Source organism: Lytechinus pictus, chromosome 3 (assembly GCF_037042905.1).
Source record: "Lytechinus pictus isolate F3 Inbred chromosome 3, Lp3.0, whole genome shotgun sequence".
In the NCBI taxonomy this organism is placed as follows: Eukaryota; Metazoa; Echinodermata; class Echinoidea; order Temnopleuroida; family Toxopneustidae; genus Lytechinus; species Lytechinus pictus.
In genome coordinates, this window is record NC_087247.1 from 52,945,681 (window position 1) to 52,965,552 (window position 19,872).

Sequence of the window (19,872 nt, forward strand, 5' to 3'; positions counted from 1 at the left end):
ACTCACCAGCAATCATGGTGTCCATCTCATAGATAAATCTCTGGACTATGAACCATAAAATCAAATGAAATCAACTATGGTTCAAGTCTTGCGCAAAACGTTTCTCCACCTTGGCAAGACATTGAAGTACATTTGCCATATGCGATTGGAGTTAAATATTCCTGGGACGAATTGTTGAAATGACAGGGCACCATATGTTGGCTATGTTGAAGCAAGGGTTTCAGTCGAGTGCCAGGTGTGTCGGATCTGACATACTTGAGTGCCATACAAGAACGTTATCTTTTTGTTATTGTGACAAAGACGATGGTCTACAATCATTCTGGGACCTGTTTCATAGAGTTACAACTTTGGAATATTTTCCATTAAGGCAAATACCATAGTAACAGAGCTCAGCATCCAATCATAATCAAGGTTTCCATTGTAGTTACAACAATGGCAAATATAATGTAAATGCATATGAAACAGCCCTTAGAAATCAGTTGGGTTTCCATAGAATAATATGAACATTGACATTGATGAAAATTAGGCTTAGGTATCAAATAGCGATATTCATCATCAAGAGAATTCTCGTTGTTGATTAAGCAAGTAGTCATGATGATTTTTGCTGCTTCAACAATATGCATTTAAAGCTCCCTTTATTTTGTACCCCCCCTAAAAAAATAAAAATAAAGTGGTTGTCACTTGTTTGAGTTTGTGACACTATTACATCTGAATGTATGTGTTTGGAAATTTTATGGTGTGGATAATAGAAAACAGAACTTTGTTTTAGTTGATCTTTTTTTTTCTGTACATGAAAATTTATTTTGGTAAGGATATCATCCTTGTTTCTATTTTTTTTTAAATATCAAATATTAAAATTTATAGCCATAAGTGTTCAAAGTGCCCTTTTTTAAAGAAAGCTACGAACATCACCAAAAGAGGGTGCAAAATATTGTAAAATGTTAAATTAAAATTGTGACAAACAATAAACAGATGAAAAAATATTCAGCCGCCACTTCGCTATACTAAGATCGGAATGCAATATGTGATACTTTGGGTGTAACTTACATAATTGAAACTTTACCACAGTTTTAGATAGTTTTTAATGTTGATGTAACTACTCGAAATGGTGGTGATTATTTTGTCTTTTTACAGAGATCTTCACTGATTACATCATAAGGGTATCTGCCTCCACCATTGCAGGAGAAGGACCAAATAGTACTGCTCTCCATGAGAAGACAGATGTAACAGGTAAGGTTTGTGTAGAAAGTACCAGGTGTGATGCTTAGTTAACTACTCTAATTGGCCTGTTGTCACAAAGGTATACCTAGTGAAAATCTTTTTTTTTAGGTTGAGTTTAAAAAATGCTGATACTTCCAACATCTACTTGGAGATGCTTCACACAGGCTTACCAGAAACACCTTTGTGAATTGCTAGGAGGAAGTTGTTGTTGAATATGATGGCGCTCTTCAATCTCTCCAGATTATACGCGCCAGTCGCTTTCGTAAGTAGGACGTCGTCGGCAAAGGAAAGTGATCCATACGACGTCAAACCATTGGTGACGATTATATGACATATTAATATAGATTAGTCACCCATCCACCTATTGTATTAGTAGGTCCTACAAATTACACATCTTCGTGGAATAACACTTTAATACAAATAGACAAATTAAATATGGCGCATGCTAAATGATTGTTCATGGAAAGGGCACACCAGCTAACCTAACGGCTACTACATGTAGTTACTGCATTTATATAGAATTTCCTAAAATCTTCGTCAAATAACAATTCAAATATGAAATTATATAATTGTAAATAACGCATGTGATAAATAATTGTACATTGTAAGGACAAAATTGGATGGTGTACTGTTTTTATTAGTAACTTCTATGTATATATTTTTTATTAATATCTTTCTAAATCTATTCCCCCTCTTTTCTAATATTTCTCGTCCTTCTTATTCTTTTGTTTTGTATTTTTCTTTGTTTCTTATTAATAAGAATTTTAAATCCTTCTTTCATGTCATGTGTTTGAAAAAAAAAAAACCACCCCTAACTGTCAAAAACGGTTAGTGGCATATATAAAAGCCCCCTCACACCTGACCGAATGTAGGCGGACGAAGGGTGACGAATTGGAAAAATGCATGAAATGCACGCAAATTCAACGAATTCAAATATAATTTCCTTCAGATCATGCGATCAGTAACTATTGTCAAATTTTATCAACGAACGATAAGCGAAGGATAAACATGACATGCGAAGGATATCGATTTTTCGGTTCACCTCTTTGAGTAAATTGCAGCCGAAGGCAAGCAAAGGGTTGATTAACCCAATAAGACGAACGAACAGCAGTAAACAGTGAGCAATGGTTTGATATGGCGTGCGATTAGAAACGAAGACGAGGGAATAGATCGGGCATAATTGTACGTTTGTGTCATCGTGTTGCTTCGTCATGTTCATTAAGGGTTCTTTCGAGATCGTTCCACTTTTGCAAAAGCGCGATGAGGGACTATGCGCGACAATTACACACGAACTACAAACGAACGATTATCGCAGACTGAAAAAGAGATGTGAATTCAAACAGATGACCAACGATTTTTCAATTCGTTGGGAAATTTTAAACATGTTCGAAATTTCCGCGCGAATTTGAATAATCGCAGCTGTTAGTTCAGAAGATGTACGAACCCAAACACGAAGGTTGAATATGATTTACTATCAGTTACCATTGAACACGATTTTGGAAAAAATCCCTTTCGCCAGCCATCGCAAGGCATATTACATGCAATTCGGTTAGGTGTGAGGGAGCCTTAAAAGTTAGTAGTTCCCGTGTATAATCGGGATTAATTAACAATTGTTTAAGATTCGGGTCATTCATCAAGTTTATTAAACATAATGCGTTTATCTTTTTCATATTTTGAACAAAATAAAACATAATGTTCAATAGTCTCAAATACTTTGCACACCTCACAGAGGCCTGAAGAATTTTATTTCATATTCGTTGACATAGAGGGCGCTTGTTCACTTGAATTGAATTATTTTATGTAGTCCTGTCTGTGTACACAAGTAATGGAAATTGAGCTTTTATGATACTTGATGCTTTATTTAGCCCAATTCTTTTATAGAATTCTACTGAATACTGATTTTTTTTTTAATTGGATTTTCTCATTTTAGATACAGAGCTGTTAAGTAGCTTTGGTTGCTCAGAGTATGAAGTATGTGTTTTGTAGATTTTAAATAAACGACCTTGCTGTAAACTTAATTTTTACTAGGCATTATTCTTTTGAACAGAGTTTGAGGTGTCGAATAACATATCTATTGAATGTAGATTTACTTTTTCTTGCATATGGCCCACAAATTTTTTTTGTTGACTAAAAAAATGTTACATATATGCACTGACTACCTAGTGAAAGCGATGTCTTTCAGAATGATGAAATAAGTTGCATAGAAAAAAAAAAAAAACATGACCCTTATTATATTTGCATAATTTACCTTTTGCTTCCTCATGAACCAAAGTATTACTCTTTGCAGAATGTGGTGAAAATGAGAAGGTCTTCATTTGGACTGTGGAACGTTATTTACACCCAAATGATATTTCGATGAAACATAAAAACAAAGGAGTTTTACTCACAAAGGCTGCCTAAGTGGTATCTTTCTTAGCGGTTTAGACCACTTCTCAACACATCAAATGAAGTTGACTCACATCTATAAACCATCTTCCATATGATTTTATTATTTTGTTTTATATCAGACCTGATTGATGGGTGATTAAACAAAAATCCAGCTAAATGGAATACTTCCTTTGGTTACATTGAATAGAAAAGGATCATTCATCGCAAAGGATTTAATAGTAATTCTAGGTGAGAGTAAGGAAGCCCAGATGACTAATTTAGGAGAGCAAACAAAAACCTCTCTTCTGTTAGCCGAATGTGGTCCTTGGCCATCTTTGCTTGTTATTGAAAGATTAAGTTCCTTCCTACCCTTTGTTAAACAAGAGTAGATGCACCTCTTAAAAGATTTTAGATGTATCATGTTTGTATGGAAGTGTACTTGTAATACTATGGCCTCCTTTTTTATTTCAGAATATCTTGGTAAGATTAGTGTTGAGTCATCTGCAATGTACATGTTCATGAAGGCATCCTAACAGGAGAAAAATATAGCCCTAAATGATTGTGACAAACTAGTGTATACAGACATTACTTGTATATAGGACAGGACATTGATTAAGAAGATGTGTTTGTTATTTTTTTGTTAGTTTAGTCTATTTTGCTTTTTATTGTGGGGGGGGGGGGTAATTTTGACACATACATAGCTTAACAGGTATGTTAGAGCTGTAATAAAGGACTCTACCAAGACTACAGTAACTGTATTTTTAGAACGCTTGACTCAGGAGGCCGTTACTAATTCCAAGCATGTATGAATCAATGATGTCCTTGCTGAGGTGTCAGTGAAATCCTTCAAGAGTTATATAAATGCATGCTCCCCATTTAGTATACAAAATATGGGGGTTTGCATCAAGGGATAGATAGTGGGGTCCATATTGTTTGAATATAGAACAGGTTACCTCCTATGAAGGTCAACCATTAAACCAGCATTGATGAATAAGCATAACTGAAACACAGGTGCATGTGTGAAAACATTAAGAAAAAAAAATCTAGTTAAAAGTATTTCTATCATAAATTTGTTATTAAAAAAATTCTGCTACTGAAGTTGTTCATCTCCTAGATTGAATTCAGTTTTAGATGATTTTTTTTCTTACTGTGTGGTGATTTAAGAGGACGAAAGGGAGGGAAGAAAGAAAGGAAGGAAGAAGGTAGAGTGAGAACAGAAGAAGGCAGTGGTGGTGGTGGGAGGGGGGTATTGGATGTTAAAACAAGGCAATGCAGTCACAGTAGGTGGTGCTGCACCATCCCGAGTTTGCTCAATCTCGAGATTTTAGCCCGATCGGCCCACTTCGCGATTAATCTCGAGATTCAAGAAACCCCGTCTCCACCATCGCAAGAAGAGCGATTCCTGCTCGAGCGAGGCAACAAGCCCGATGTTACGAGCATGCGCACTTTCGGATCTTGGAGTTTCAACGGCCCGCGCTTTTGAATAACTTCTCGCGATATGCAAGCAATGTACTCCTTTCACTAGCACTTTCGCCGAATTCGACCGGTGTTATGCAACAATCCTCTCAGCTCAGCGAGTGAAGAAGTGATGTATTCTTCGTTAAATATGATGGCGGAGTAGGAGGCAACGACAGAGAGAGAGAGAGAGGGAGAGAAGGAGGAAAGAAATGCTATTTGCTCACATTTTGCGAAGGAATAAGACAACACTGCTGTCAGTGTTGTTATTGAATATGACCATCGTCGATGAGCGCCTCCCCCTTCGGTCTGGTCTCTCCCAAAATCCATTCACTGGTGGCCTTTGGGACACCATCGTTGCTTATTAGGCAATTGATGAACGCTATTCGCATGTATAAAGTTGACTTTCGCACGTGTTTATGTTTTGACCAAGGCGGAAGTGGAACGCGAATTGCATTATGGACTGACGTCATGAATAAATTACCCCGAGTCCAATCTCGAGTGCGTCTGCACCGACGAATTAGCGGGATAATTCGTAAAATAGCGCGCTATTTTGCAAATAAACCCGAGTTGACTTGGGATTGCAATCTCGAGATTAATCCTACGAACTAGCGCGATAATTGCGTCTCCACCGCCAACTATCTCTAGATTTTTCAGATCGGGATAATTTGCCGGATCAGAAATAGCGCGCTAATTTGAAAACTCGGGATGGTGCAGACGGCCCTTTTGACTGGGCAGGGCATGGAAGGTGTTAATGTTGTCATTTATATCTAGATTGTGGACAAAGACTCTGTGACAGCCATGTGGCTGTGTCAAGAGAGGTGATGTACTTTGTAGGAATTGAAGCGTTATTTGTACTCCTTTGAATGCACATGACCTTAGACATTCACTTGTAGGTGTTTGATGGATTCCGATGAGGGCTTTACACATTAATGCATAGCCTTGCAAGAATGATTTGGATTGGTTGGCAGAGTAAGGTGTTAGTATTCTGTGTCTCCTCCACCACATATGAGTCATGGGATGAGTGTAAGGTCTGTCAGGATTGCTCAGGAGGAACAAGATGTGCAGTATTTATAGACATACAGTCTTTATAGACAAGTTTCTTTATCACATGTTCCAAGGAGAACTTTTCTCGGGAAATGTAATATTCTGTCAAGATTGTTGGTCCTCAGAGACAAGTGGTCTATAAAGGGAATTATTTTTGTGGGGAAGAAGAACATTATTAGTGTGATCATTTGGCTTCTTTTTATTATTTAAAAGGATTGTAGGTAAAAAAAAAAGGCCCACAGCAAAAGATAGCTCATCAAAAGACAAAAATGGATAAGATTTTCAGGCCCAACATTTCATTTGTGTGTTGTTTATACATACATTCTGTACATAGTGCATGTGTTTGTCAGCAAATAGGATTAAAAAAATCCTTTAAGCATAAATGTTTCTTTTTAAGACTGATGACTGTCATTTGTTACTTCCAACTTTTATCATTGATGATATACCGGCAAGAACTGCTTGATGTTTTATATCTGTGTTCCATTTATTCATTGCCCATAATTATTCTTTATAAGTATATGTACCAAAAAAGGTTCAATATAGAACTTATATATTCTAATATAGAATATAGTACTGTATTCATCCAGAGCTCTCATTTTGATCAGCTAAGAAGCAGCCTTGTTGCAAAACTCGAGGTTGTGGGTATCACATAAGTATCACATCCCATCTTAAATCACAATGGAATAATACTACATCATAGAAATATTTTATCAAACTTAAACACCAAGATTGATAGCCTTTTCTTAGCTTCTGAGCTGTAATTGCTGATGCAGGATATAAAAATGTCCTGTTAGTTGCTTTAAGAGCAATCACCATGTATTGACAATGTTGATTTCTTTAAATGAGGATTGTAAAAAAAGATATTGATTTCTCATTTCCCAGTACTCTTAACTTATAAATGAGAACGTGAATTTGTCAATGTTGATATTGTCTTCGCAAAGATGAAGTACTTATGTGACCCTCACAAAATGAAAGTAGAACTGAAACAACATTAAAAATGATCCATTATTGGTAATAAATCAACAAATCGAAAGTAGAAGAAGGGTATTTAGTTTACTAATTAGGTGTTGTAATTAGTTTTCTTCCGGGTCTGAATTGTGTATTGTTTCTTTTTGGCATGGACAGACATATGTCTGCTGGATACTAATATACATTAACACTCTAGCCTTTTAATTCTGAGAATATTGACTGTGACATACATCTGTCTAAAGAATGCATATTGCAGACATTTAAAGGGGAATGAAACCTTTGGAACAAATAGGCTTGTTTCGAAACAGAAAAATCAAAGAATAAGAACAAAGAAAATTTGAGAAAAATCGCACAAATAATGAGAAAGTTATGAGCATTTGAATATTGCAATCACTAATGCCATGGAGATCCTCCCATTGGCAATGCGACAAGGATGTGTGATGTCACATATGAACAACTTTCCCTTTGATGGACTATAAAATACCCCCCAAATGTCTCTTTTTGCTTTTTCTTATGGTGATACAAACTCTTTATCCATGATGTATTCTTTAAAAATCTGTATTACATGCCCTCCTATAGAAAGAACACATGATCTACTGATAGATGTTATAAAAGAGGCAGTTTAAATGAAATATATGCTAAAGTATTGGGGAGAGTTGTTCACAAGTGACATCACACATCTTCGTCGCATTGCCAATGTGAGGATCTCCATAGCATTAGTGATTGCAATATTCAAATGCTCATAACTTTCTCATTATTTGTCCAATTTTTCTCAAACTGTTTTTTTTTATTTTTCTGTTTTCACACAAGCAATCTTGTTCCAAAGGTTTCATTCTCCTTTAATGATATAACTAAAGTTTAGATTCCTCCAGGTTTTTAATTTTTTTGGATATTGTTTACAGTTCTTTGTCAAATATGGATCGTTATAGGGTAGTTATGTTTGATTTTAGAAATGTGGAAATGGAATAAAGTAAAGCTCAAATGTCTTGTTTCATTCTGATTTTTTTTTTTTTTTTTTTTTTTTTTTGGGGGGGGAATAGGTGTAGAAATCAAACATGTTTTTTAACCAAGGCTGATATGATGACCACTTAAAGTGAATGAAATAGATTTCATATTCCTATAAAGTCTTTGTCAATACAGGTTCTTTGTATTGATTGCAAGTTTCTTATAAAGATTATTCTCTAGTTATTCATCCCTCTATCACTGTTTTGTTCCAGATCCTGTTTGATGTTGCCTGCCTCATTATCTTAATCCCTCTTGGCCTTACTTACACTAACTTCCCTTTGTGTCTGCCTACTCCTTTTCTTTCATCCCCTTCACTAACCTGATTGGTCTTCTCTACTCACTAATGCCCCTTTTGTCTCCTTGTTTCTAGTGTTGCTGTAGCTTGTTTGTGGTCTATATTATGGTTGTTCCACTTTATATGTTTGTCATTTTGCCTCCGACGAAGATTCTGCTAGGATCGAAAGCTTAGGCCCCTTTTTGACTTTATAAAGATTATTCTAGTTATAGAGCCAGCAGTGGATAAAACAATCATATATTATTCATGACCTTAAATGCTTAAGGCACATCTGTATTGCAGTTTTTTCCAACATCAACTGGACCATTATATCAGTCGTAATGTTGTCCATGGCAAACACATTTCAACTATATATGGTAAATTACAATTGTCCACTTCCCAAATCATTTATTCTACTTGTAGACCTCTGGGCTGTGGCTTTATCCATTTGAAGTACTTCGTAAAACGAAAAACAAAAATTGAAGGAATCTAACCAAAAGTCTTTGTAGCATCTTCTGGCAGGATTCCTGCTCAGCTTTTTTTTTACTGTGGTATTTTTCTTCGAATCCTCCCAAAAAGATGCTCAGCTGGATTCACGACCAGATACATTGCTTAGAATTTCAATAAGATGCCCAATTATGAATGAACTCTTGACCGACAATGCTTTGTCTCCAATCATCCATGTGACTTTGATAATGGCTTTCAAATTTAATTGTGTTAGAGCTCTGGTGTCTCTCGGGTCCATGGGTCTGTCTCTTAAAGACCAGTTAACACCTATTTCCTTCTAATGGGATTTAATAAAGTAGTTAGTGTACTGATCTACCTTTGCTCTTGTTCTCTCACACTATCTTCTCTTTCCCCTCTGTCTCTGTGATACTGTTCTTTGGATTAACAATAAGACTTGAGTGTTGGGTGCTGAGATGTTGATAGCTAGAAAACATTGTCACTGGAGAGAGGGCAACTTATCACATCAGACTGGTCTCTTCAGGAGGTCAGAGTTTCCGAACTGGACAATACACACCAGCTGCTTGTAGCAATATCCATATCAAGACAAATCCAGCTACATATAGGGTTTTGAAGGAGCTTGAGACTTAAATGACATCTTTGTTGCTGGTTTCTTTATATTTTGGACTTTGAACAGATTTGGGTAAGAGATGTCTTGTAAAAAGACCATAGAAAATAATGTGATGTTATGGCAGCTAAAAAATGAAATACTCTATCTACCAAGGCACGCTATTATGCCTGGTGGCTGGCCTTCCAACATGTAAATGGTCTTGACTATACTGAAGTTAAGTTTGGTTCAGAATGAGAAGGGTTCCAGTATTGTGACAGCCAAAGACAGATTATTGTTACTGTTAGCTGTAAATTCTTTCTAATTCAAATTGATCTCAATATCTGTATCTTATCACACAGTTTAAGATCATTCTCAGTTCGAGTTTGAATTGAGTCAATCTGTCTTTGCAAGACAGGCATTAGTTTGCACATTGGACTCTTAAAAAAGTCTTTGTGAAACTTGGTTTTACTGAAAATATGTGACTCGGTGCTGTTTCTAATGCTTAGGTGCTTAGGCAGTCTGATATTACACTTTTCTGTGTAGTATATCACATATTGTCATATCTTGCCATAGATTGAAAGTGTTATGAAATAGGCTCTGGGTCTCCATTGAGGCAAGGATTGGCTGTCTGGCATAAATCACAAAATTTAAATCTTAGCTTGGCAGGGAAATTGCAGTTCCTTGGGGCTTATAGTTTTGCGCAAATTGTTTTGTTTAGAAATGGGTATTTTTCAAAGGTTATTGAGGATGGGTTAAAGTTTTTTTTTTCTTTGATGGATACATGTCGAGCTCTGTGATAAGTTGGATGCAGGAGAGCTGTCGCTGAAATAGTTTTGAAATAAGTTGGTTTGTAGCTCTTATTATGGTTTGACATATTGTACTTGCTTTGTTTTGGTATGAAAATCCAGTAGTTAGTGTTCTTTCAATTTCAATTTCAATTTCAATTCAATTTTATTCAACCATAAAAATGTGTATATACAAATCAAACAGTGTACATAGTTATATAACAAATGGTAAAAAATATGGCTAGGACCATAAAAAAGCAAAATGCTTGTAGAGAATGGCCCCCAAAACAATATCATTGACATAATTCACAATCAGAAACAGAAAACTAAGAAAAACACAAATTTTATCAGCAGATATATAAATGTATAAACATACACACATACACACACCATCACACACACACACACAAACCCTAGTAATTTTATAGATTTTCCATTAAGTACGCCCTACACATTTTTTTGAAACAGGATAGAGTTGAACAATTTTTTAGTGAAATTGGGAGTTGATTCCATTTTTTTATACCGACTAAAGCTAGTGAATTTAAAGAAGAAGTAAGTCTCACTTTTGGAACATGGAAATTATCTTTTTGTCTAGTAGCATAAGAATGAACATTTGAATTGAGTGAAAACATATTGCAATACTTCAATGGAAAAATGTGATTTTTAACTGAGTACATAGAGATTAGAGTATTTAAAGTAATTAGTTCATGGAGAGGTAAAATATTCATCTTTTTGAAAAGGGGTTTATTTTTTATTCTTATTCTTAACAATAACGTAAATTTAGTTTTACTTGTCTACAACATATCTCCTCTGTACAAAGACAAGAACTGATCGCTGTTGATAAACTTTGTATGTCAGTGTACTCTCAATTAGTGTTATGAATTAGATTGAAAATATTGGGATCTGTTTAAGTTAGCAAAGAAAATTATCAGTCTGATTGATTTTAATTTGAATTAAACCATGAACTTGTCATCTGAAAGTTATCTGAATGTTATCTGAAAGTAGCATCATATGCTGAAGCTTTTAAGGGAGTAGTGGCCAACTTTTCTTCATAAACATTGTACTTCACATCAAATCCAATTAAAGATTAAAACATGATCATATTGGTGTGGTCAAATTTGCATTCCTGAAATAAAGTTGAGGAAATGAAGGATTCTCAACTCTGTGTGTGCGTGTATGAGTTCATGAGAAGGTTCATTTTCAAAGCTGATCACATAATTTAGGATTAGTAATAATCTTCATGGCATGACATTGACTTTATCTATGAGAGCCTCTTGAGGAATTTTAATAGTTTCATCCGAATCCCATGGAGGATATATAGAATATTACTAGTCATTTTAAATAAAATACTGGCCATTTATAGGAGTAGGCAGTCATGGACCATCTTTTCTCTATACCTGTGTTTATAATCCTAATATTTCATGGTAAGATGCCAGAGATAGATTAACCTGTTGCCCCACCTGTTCTTTTTCATGTTTCTGTTATATTTATATTTATATTTCTGTTTCAGTCTCAGTCTCGGTGTGATTGGTTCAGTGTATCATGTATTGTATGATGCATCACGGATATATACCAAATGCAGGTTGGCTCCTATTTTGTTTGGAAGAAATTGTATTTTCAGTCTTTATTTTTTGGTGATAACAATGTGAGTTAGAGGAAATCAATGATTTTGTAATCTCCCCTTTTTTTCTGAACTGAAACAAGTGATTGTCCAATTTAATCTTTGATTCCTTTTTATATGAGCAGTGTCTACATTATATGTGTCAATTACTGATTGTTTTAAGTTATCAATAAGATATTTTTTGAGGTATTGTATTTCAAAAAATTGGGCATTAGTGTTTTATCAGCTCTTTTCTTAACATATTTCTCTCATCCTCAGCTCCCAGTGAGCCTCGCAATATCACCATTACTGTCATTGGACCTAATACGGCTCAGGTCTCTTGGATGGAGCCCATCACCTTCTACAACTCTATTGACAGTTATACTGTCTCCTTCCGAGAGATCAATGACTCCACACCAAAAATTGCTGCAGAGATCACCAACACCTCGCGTGTTTTGTACAAGCTTCGTGAAGATGCAACATACGAGGTTATCGTTAGAGCATTCACTATGAGCACGTTTCTTGGGAGAGGCCTCCTCCAGGGCGAGGCATCCTTTCCTCAACAATTTGTCATGTCGTATATCCGTAAGTAAACTCATTTTAGTATTCTTTTGTAACTAGCGCTGGGCTAGTCCATCACATTCTTTGGCAACATTTGCTTCTTGTGCTTTACTTTAAAAAAAATGCTGCCCTGGCTAGTGTTGAATTTTTCCTTTGTGGATGGCAGGTTTATGAACTAAGTCTGAAAAGTTACCTATTATTTTCATTATGGTATATTTATGCTTTCTGTTTTTTGCTTTCTAGTTTCATGTTAATTATATGTATGAATTGCATTTTTCACATATTGGATAAATTAATTGTAAGAATATGCATCTTTTTTATACCAAGAATATCATACCACTAAGATTAAAATTAAGATGAAAGTATACAGAGTGGGGGAAGTAATATAAAGTTGCTGATTTTCATCAGGAAGTAGTCTCATGCCTAGCTGGATACAAATGTATAGATATAATTGTTATTTAGATTTTAATTGTGTTTGGGTTTTATTGCCGTATTTTATTTTGCTAATTACTTCTCCTTCAGCAAGGATGTTGTTTACTCCATATTTAAATTGGTATCAAGTAATGATGTTCTTATAACAAATATATTTGTTTTTCAGGTTATCATGATTTGTTTATTTGTTGTATTACTTGCTTCAGCTCCTACATCTGGATTGACTCCAGGAGGCACAGTCAAACCTAGAGAAGACGCTGGACGTGTTGTAGGTGTGGTCTTTGCACTTTTCGTGTTGCTTGGTCTAATTTTGGGTGTACTGGGTTTTGTGGTTCTTAGGTAAGTTGCATGTGAACATAGCTTTTATGAATGATTTTGTACTGACTTGTTTCTGAAAGCTACTAGATTAACACATAGAGTCGGTCAATAACGATTTGATTACTGTCTTGACCATTATGAACTTTGATAGTTTTATTATTTGGTCTACTTTTGTTTACTTTTATTATTTGGTCTACTTTTGTGTTAGGTGGTATTTTGTCCATAAAGGTCAAGATGCTAAAAAAGAGAGGAAATTATGCCAAAATGATCATGGGGAAAAAACACCTAAGGTTAGGTATGGTGCTAGATGCTTAACAGAAGATCAAATTCAGTGTAGTTGATCATCATGTTTATGAAGATTGATTGGAAATTTAAAGTAGGCAAGTTCGTTAGAATATTAGATTTATTTTGTTTTGATGAGCTATTTTTTTCATTAAAAAAATCAATTTATTTTGCTTATAAACATGTGTGTTGATTCTTTCCTTGTTCTTCCGGCAGGAAGTAATTCCTCAAAAAGCTGTGCACATCAGAATCGGTAGACTAGCTTAGCTGGGGTAATATAGGAGCGCCTTGAGCACCTAGCAAGGTGGATACGTGCGCTATACAAATCCTATATTATTATTTATTTTCTCCAAGGAAATAAACAAATGTATGACTTACTGATTTATCGAGAATCTTGGGCAAGTGTCTTGATTCACTAATAATGATAACTGTTTGTCTCCCTCTTTTGGTATGTGAGAGGAGACTGAGTCTGTTTACATACATTTACTGTACATGTGGATAAATTATATAGAGTGAAGGGAAGGTTTACATTGTTTGTGTTGGCAAACTGATTCTAAAAAGAAAATCCAAAATCACATGCCCACTTCAAGATAAAAATAAAGGCTATCCATTGTTTGAGGTTTGTATTTTTGAATGAATAGTTTATTAGGTATCTTCTGGATTTATTTATGCTATATCTCTCTGGTGTATTAATTTGAGGTCAAGATTTAGTTTCAATTTTAGACTATTAACAACTTTCACTTCCTGATTACAGAGATAGAAAGAGGAGAGACAGATAGAGATTGAGAGAGAGAGAGTTAGAGTAGAAGGGGTAAACAATAAGAGAAGGAGTGAGAGAATAGGGGGAACAGAATGAGAGTCAGAGAAACTAAATGAGAGGCAGAGAGAGAGAGAGTGAGAGAGAGATGCATGCATTACAGATTAGATATAGAGAATAAGTTGGTTTACATCCAATATTGCATGCCTGTTCATATGAAAAAGTGTACGCTCTTATTAAAACATTTGTACTGGAATATCGAAAGTGGACAATGCAAGTTATACTGTACGCTCTTACTTCAGGAATTCGAAAATGAAGGAATGCCATGTCCATTTTGCATAATTTCATATTTTTTGTAACTGCTGTGAAATTGTATTTAATAAATCTTTCACCAAAGCTTTATATGCTTGGTGTGTCAGGATGTAATCCGGTTGGTCAGGATATATGGTTTTCTTGTATGGTCTCTCCTTTGAAGTGCTGGTATATGATATAAGATATCACTGTAAGTGCTATGGAGAGGCATTTTTGCCAACCAATGTACATTATCTAGAGTGGAGTGAAAGATTGGACATAACTTACTCTCAGGTTTGGATTGAATACTAGGATAATATAGGAGGAGGAATTGCATGAAAAGCTTTCCAGATCTAGCATTATGTTCTCCAAACTCGAGAATGTTGTCCGTCGAGGCACAGAATTGTTGCGTGAACTTCCTACCAGGTAAATAATCCATTATTACAAGTCTATACTTTTGTAAATTATGCATTTTCTCCCATTAATTGATATATTTTTTTGTAGGACTATTCAAGATTGTATGACCAATGCCTTTGAAAATGTTGACTATAGGATGTAGAGATTGTATGATATGGAATTTTAATTTTGCAAGGGCTTAACTAGATTAGTTTTTTTTTTTTTTATACATGGAAAAATGTACACACCGCCCCTCCAAGTTTCATATCCTTTGAAGTAAAAAAAGATTAAAATGAAAGAAGATTGCAAGAAAATTCAATTGGGAATTGTAGAAAGTTATGTGAATAAACCATAGATCTTTCAGAAATGTTGTAATACTCCATCTGAAAAGGAGATGTAAATTGTTCCTTTGATCTGAAACTAGAAATTAATTTTCACTTAAAAAAAAGAAGAAAAAAAATCTGATGGCTCTGAGATGGCTCTTTATCACACATGCATGTAGTCATTTTATTCTATTTTGATACATGATGATTAAGACCCATGATGTGATAAGATCATTATACAGGTAACTAGAGTGGAGTCAGAAAACCAAGATCCTTTGGTTGTTACCTTAGTGATATCTGTAGTACTACAGGTAGTTTAAGGTCAAGATTACTAGTCTGTAATCTATGATAGCATGTTGGAATTCAGTAATTACATTGGTATACATCTTGTAAGTATATAAGCATAAGGCCACCGCACACTTTACGACTGGTCTACGATGCGATTTCGGAACAAATCGCATTTTGCTTATTTTCTGAAAATGTGAATGAACTTTTTTTTTTTTAATTTGAGATTTAAATTAAATGTAATATAACAAGTTTGGAAGATTGCAAGCCATTAGTTTGGAATCGTAGCCAATCATACAACTACTATGACATCATTACTACTTGAATTTAGCATAATTATCCTTACCATAATTAGATGTTCCATGTATCAATATTTTCATAAATTTTTACAAGGTTTAAGGTTTTTTTTTTAAGGTTCCAAAATTGGGACACAGACCAATCGTGCGTTGGCCTTTCAGAGTATGAATCACACTGTTAATTTTCACTCCAACTCCAGCATGATCAACATCTCACATGGGCCTCATCTTACAAAGAGTTACGATTGATCCAATCAATCACAACTATGGAAAGCCAGCAACGTCAACATTTCAAATACATGTTTTTTCAAAATATTTTCTAGTTTTGAGGTATATTCATACATTACCCGGTAACTGTTTTCTTGACAATTCAGTATGCTTCTGTTTGTTTTCAAAGGACATTGTGCAAATTTCCTAAAGAAAAAATTATGACAGTGATGGATTTCCATAGAGTTAAGATTGATTGGATCAATCGTAACTCTTTGTAAGACGGGGCCCTGAACTAAAATGAAGGGCTGATAATATGAGAATAACCTTTGTGGTCCTCAGTCATACACTTCCTTCCTGCTTTAGGTAAATGTTGAAAAGATAGGTGGTATTGAAATGAAAACAGGCTACAAAAGATATGATCATTAATCATGATTTTGCATATCACTTCTATTATTACATCCTTGCGGAAATCCCCTCAAATTATGCTGTGAAAGGAAATCAGATCCGTGTTGGAAGTGTGCTAGTAATGGAAGTTTCGGCTATTTACTTGATCTCTTTGAAGATAAGGAATACAAAACAATAGAAAATGACATTTGAAAGTTTGAAAGGGAAAATGAAATAAACCCCCAATATGCAGTCCTGATGATTTTTTTCCTTGTGATTTCCTTCTAATCCTGAAAGGAACCGCCTCCATAAATAAAGGTAGATGATCATGTTTATTTGTAAAGTTTGGTCCAAATTTACATGGAAATACTATATAAAGCACAAAAGTGATTTATATGATAAACTTTTCAACAGACCTAATACAGAAGAGGCAATGGTATCTTTTGAGGTATTCAGTAATAGTAAAATTACAGTTGATTGTTAAGGAATACCGGTACAGATTGTGAATTTACACAATGTCCATGGAGAAATGTATACTGTTTCTACCAGTTGAGCTTGTGAGGTAAGAATCTTTTCATACTCTATAGAAAGAAATATGCTATGGTTAATTTTTGTAAATTCTGTTTAGAATGGGTGATATGCATAGGTTTCAAATTCACTGGTCACTAATAAATTGTATAGTAAGATATTCCCTAAATTGTAATTTCCCCTTCATCCAAGGCATTGTAGCGGATTTTAGCTTGTGAGTAAGTATTATATTTCAAGAAATTACTTGCGCCCTCTCCTGTGGATATAGAATAGAATCTTCAATTTTGAGGCAGATTGACAAATGGGCAGTAAATTACCCCCTTCCCCTCAAATATACTGTGTACATGACAGTGACGATCTGTACCCCAGTATAGCACACCATTGTGTCTACAGAGTGTGTATAGCCGTAGATGCCAAGTAGAGCTTTGTAGGCTTACTCAATTCGTCAAAATGAGGAGGGAGAGTAACCCATGACAGACAGTATTGGCTAGGGAACATGGAAAAGGTTTGAGATGAGCAAAGGGAAGGACCAAAATAGGCTACCGAAGGGAAATGAAGTTGTTATGAGGAAACCCATGCAAGGCCAACGTTGATGTCATGCCACCTCTGGCTATCCAACTTTTGAAAAATCCTGTAGGAATGAGCAGTCCAGCTACGAATGTCCTGGATGGATCCTCCCGTACCCTCTAATTGGTGTTTTTTGTGAAGGACGTTGGGTTTTGGTGAGGACAGATTCAATGAGGGGGTAGTCTATGTTTTGAAGAAGGCTGCACTTACAATTCGTATCAAACCAGCAACTTGCCAGGTTGCTTGTGTTTGATGAGTTGGTGCAACGTGATTGAGGACGACAGAACTAGCTCTGTGCACGATTGCCAGTGGAGTTCTGTTGATTAGACTTGTCACCTCCTTATCCTCATTACAGCGGGCAAGAATAATGGCTGAATGAATGCATATTAAAGAATTTGGAGTTCTTCTATTTGCTGGACGTAGATAAGTATTTAGTGTTTTAATTCATGTGGGACATTAAAGAAAGTTGGATGTAATCTTCTTGGTGTTGTATGAAGATCATATTGGTTCCTCAAGGATCTCTATCAAATTACATCAGAGAGAATTCATCTGTATGTGGATAGCAATGATTCCAAGTGAACGAACAGCACTGAACCATCACTTACTAGATTTCAAGGAACTTTGCCTACCAGGAAGATTTTACTGATTTTGTCACCAGTTTGTTCAGCATTCTTCACCAGGATCTGAATCTTTTCCTGCTAGTTTTAAAATATCTTTGCGGAATTTAATCAGAATTGAAGGAGAAATTGAATATCATATTAGTTCCTTTCTTGGATACTCTTAGATACTTGGAAATTCTGTATCAACTCAACAATCATCATGCCAATTGGAAAATGGGCAGTTACCTTGAAGAATCCCTTCAAGAAACTGAAAATGGATATAAATGTACCAAACATCATTGAAGAATTCTCTTCAGTACATATGCTGGCATTGTGGGGAGTATGGTGTTGGTGAGTGTAAAAGGAAATACATTTATTGGATATTTATATTATATTGGATGGCTCATATTAGAATACCAGGAATATTGGCCCTAATGAGTGGAATATTTCTGGTATTCCATGAAATAAAACCATCCTATATAATTATCATTTATCCTATCCCCCCCCCCCAAAAAAAAGGAGAAATTTGATTGAACAAGTCCAATTACTTGCCACATATGGCATCATCACTTTGTAAGATCGAAGTTGGTCATTGACATGCAACTTACGTGTAGTTCATTATGACGTCATGAGTGTCATTGTGCTCTATGCTGCGCATCATATTGCTTTGATTGTTGTACGCATTGTATATTTCATGCATTTGCACTAGGCTGTTGAATACAGTCTCACATTCAACAACAAGTTTTGTACAGGAGCCTATGGGATATTTGTTGGATTTCGGTCCTTTTAGGGATGTGCTCTGGTATGAAATGGGCAATTGATGCAGACAAAAGCATGTGTTTTAATGTATCGCTAAAAACACTCTATAGATGATGATACTGAACAACTCGCTCCCGTACATGACTACCATTATATGGCATTGGTGAGAGTAAGAATTAATTCAAACACAGGTTGTTCATACTGACTTTCTAAGTGCTGTGGTAGTTCATACATGCATTTCTTTATTGGTTATTAATATCTTGTCCTATTTAAGATAGTTATTGATGTAGGGATCCCTTTTCATATTATTGTAGCCAAAATTTCCATACCTTTTGCATGAGATTTGTATCGGTCTATTGGTCATCAGCTTTTACCCCATATTACTGTTTTGATGGATTTTGGAACCGTCTTCTTTTAATAATTGACCTTTTTGAAAGATGATTGGACCTTTTAGTTTTTAATGCATTTAAATTATGAATTCATCTTGTTCATTGATTTTATATCCATAGTCAGCTATTCACAAGGGAGTGTTTCACAAAATAGTTTGTCTCTGACTTTTCACTGACAAATAAGCTTCTGAAACCCTGACATCTGATTGGCAGAGGGCGACTTGCCAGTGATTTTTACTGACAATCTGCTTCACTAAATGCTCCCTATGCTATTAAGCATGTCTATTTTTAAATCTTCTTTAACTTTTGATTTATAAACTTTAGCTTGATACCATCCCGATTAAGATATGTAGGATGATCAAGACCAGGTCAGGAACTGTCATGTAGGTCATATGTAACAGACACTGTCAATATTATAGAAATTGATACCATCAAGGAGCTATGTTTATCATAGCTCCATGATATAACTGACAAAAGATTAGCACACTTACAAAAAGTAATAGCGAACAGAGACTTGATTGTTTTTGTTGTTGTTTTTTGGTTGTTGTTGGTTTGATTTGTTTGTTTGTTTTTTTGTTTGGGGGGGGGGGGATAGTTGGCAAGAATATGAATAAGAATGGTGGCCCCTGACAAGGTTGCCTGAGTCTATACTTTACTAATGGAAGACAAGATGTTTCCTGGCATTTTAACTCTTTGTCACTGCAGTTTCAGGTTACTA

The 19,872-nt window shown here is 35.3% G+C and overlaps 3 protein-coding genes across 5 annotated transcripts in view; all 3 read left to right on the top strand.

The window, feature by feature from the left end:
* Window positions 1-4,706, top strand: part of LOC129257024 (protein sidekick-1-like) — a 33,596-nt gene extending 28,890 nt beyond the window's left edge. Inside the window, exon 9 of the mRNA XM_054895256.2 lies at window positions 1,135-4,706. Within this exon, the coding sequence (XP_054751231.2) occupies window positions 1,135-1,268 (134 nt within the window). The 3' untranslated portion in view covers window positions 1,269-4,706. The remainder of the gene's footprint in view (window positions 1-1,134) is intronic.
* A 4,580-nt stretch (window positions 4,707-9,286) lies between these two features.
* On the top strand, window positions 9,287-15,254 carry LOC129256227 (uncharacterized). The gene is made up of 3 exons (XM_054894479.2): window positions 9,287-9,485; window positions 12,057-12,362; window positions 12,977-15,254. Exons 2-3 carry the CDS (start codon window positions 12,122-12,124, stop codon window positions 13,111-13,113), a joined length of 378 nt encoding a protein of 125 aa, XP_054750454.2. The 5' UTR covers window positions 9,287-9,485; window positions 12,057-12,121; the 3' UTR covers window positions 13,114-15,254.
* Window positions 15,255-17,169: 1,915 nt separating this feature from the next.
* Window positions 17,170-19,872, top strand: part of LOC129257022 (receptor-type tyrosine-protein phosphatase gamma-like) — a 48,084-nt gene continuing 45,381 nt past the window's right edge. For all 3 annotated transcript variants that reach the window (XM_054895252.2, XM_054895253.2, XM_054895254.2), the window contains exon 1: window positions 17,170-18,357. In XM_054895252.2, coding sequence (XP_054751227.1) covers window positions 18,227-18,357 — 131 coding nt within the window. In that variant the 5' untranslated portion in view covers window positions 17,170-18,226. The remainder of the gene's footprint in view (window positions 18,358-19,872) is intronic.

Excerpts from the sequence above, each read along its gene's own strand:
- LOC129256227 (XM_054894479.2), top strand. The coding sequence starts at position 12,122 with ATGGAGCCCATCACCTTCTACAACTCTATTGACAGTTATACTGTCTCC. Across the intron at positions 12,363-12,976 it reads ATTTGTCATGTCGTATATCC|CTCCTACATCTGGATTGACT; the intron begins GTAAGTAAACTC and ends TACTTGCTTCAG.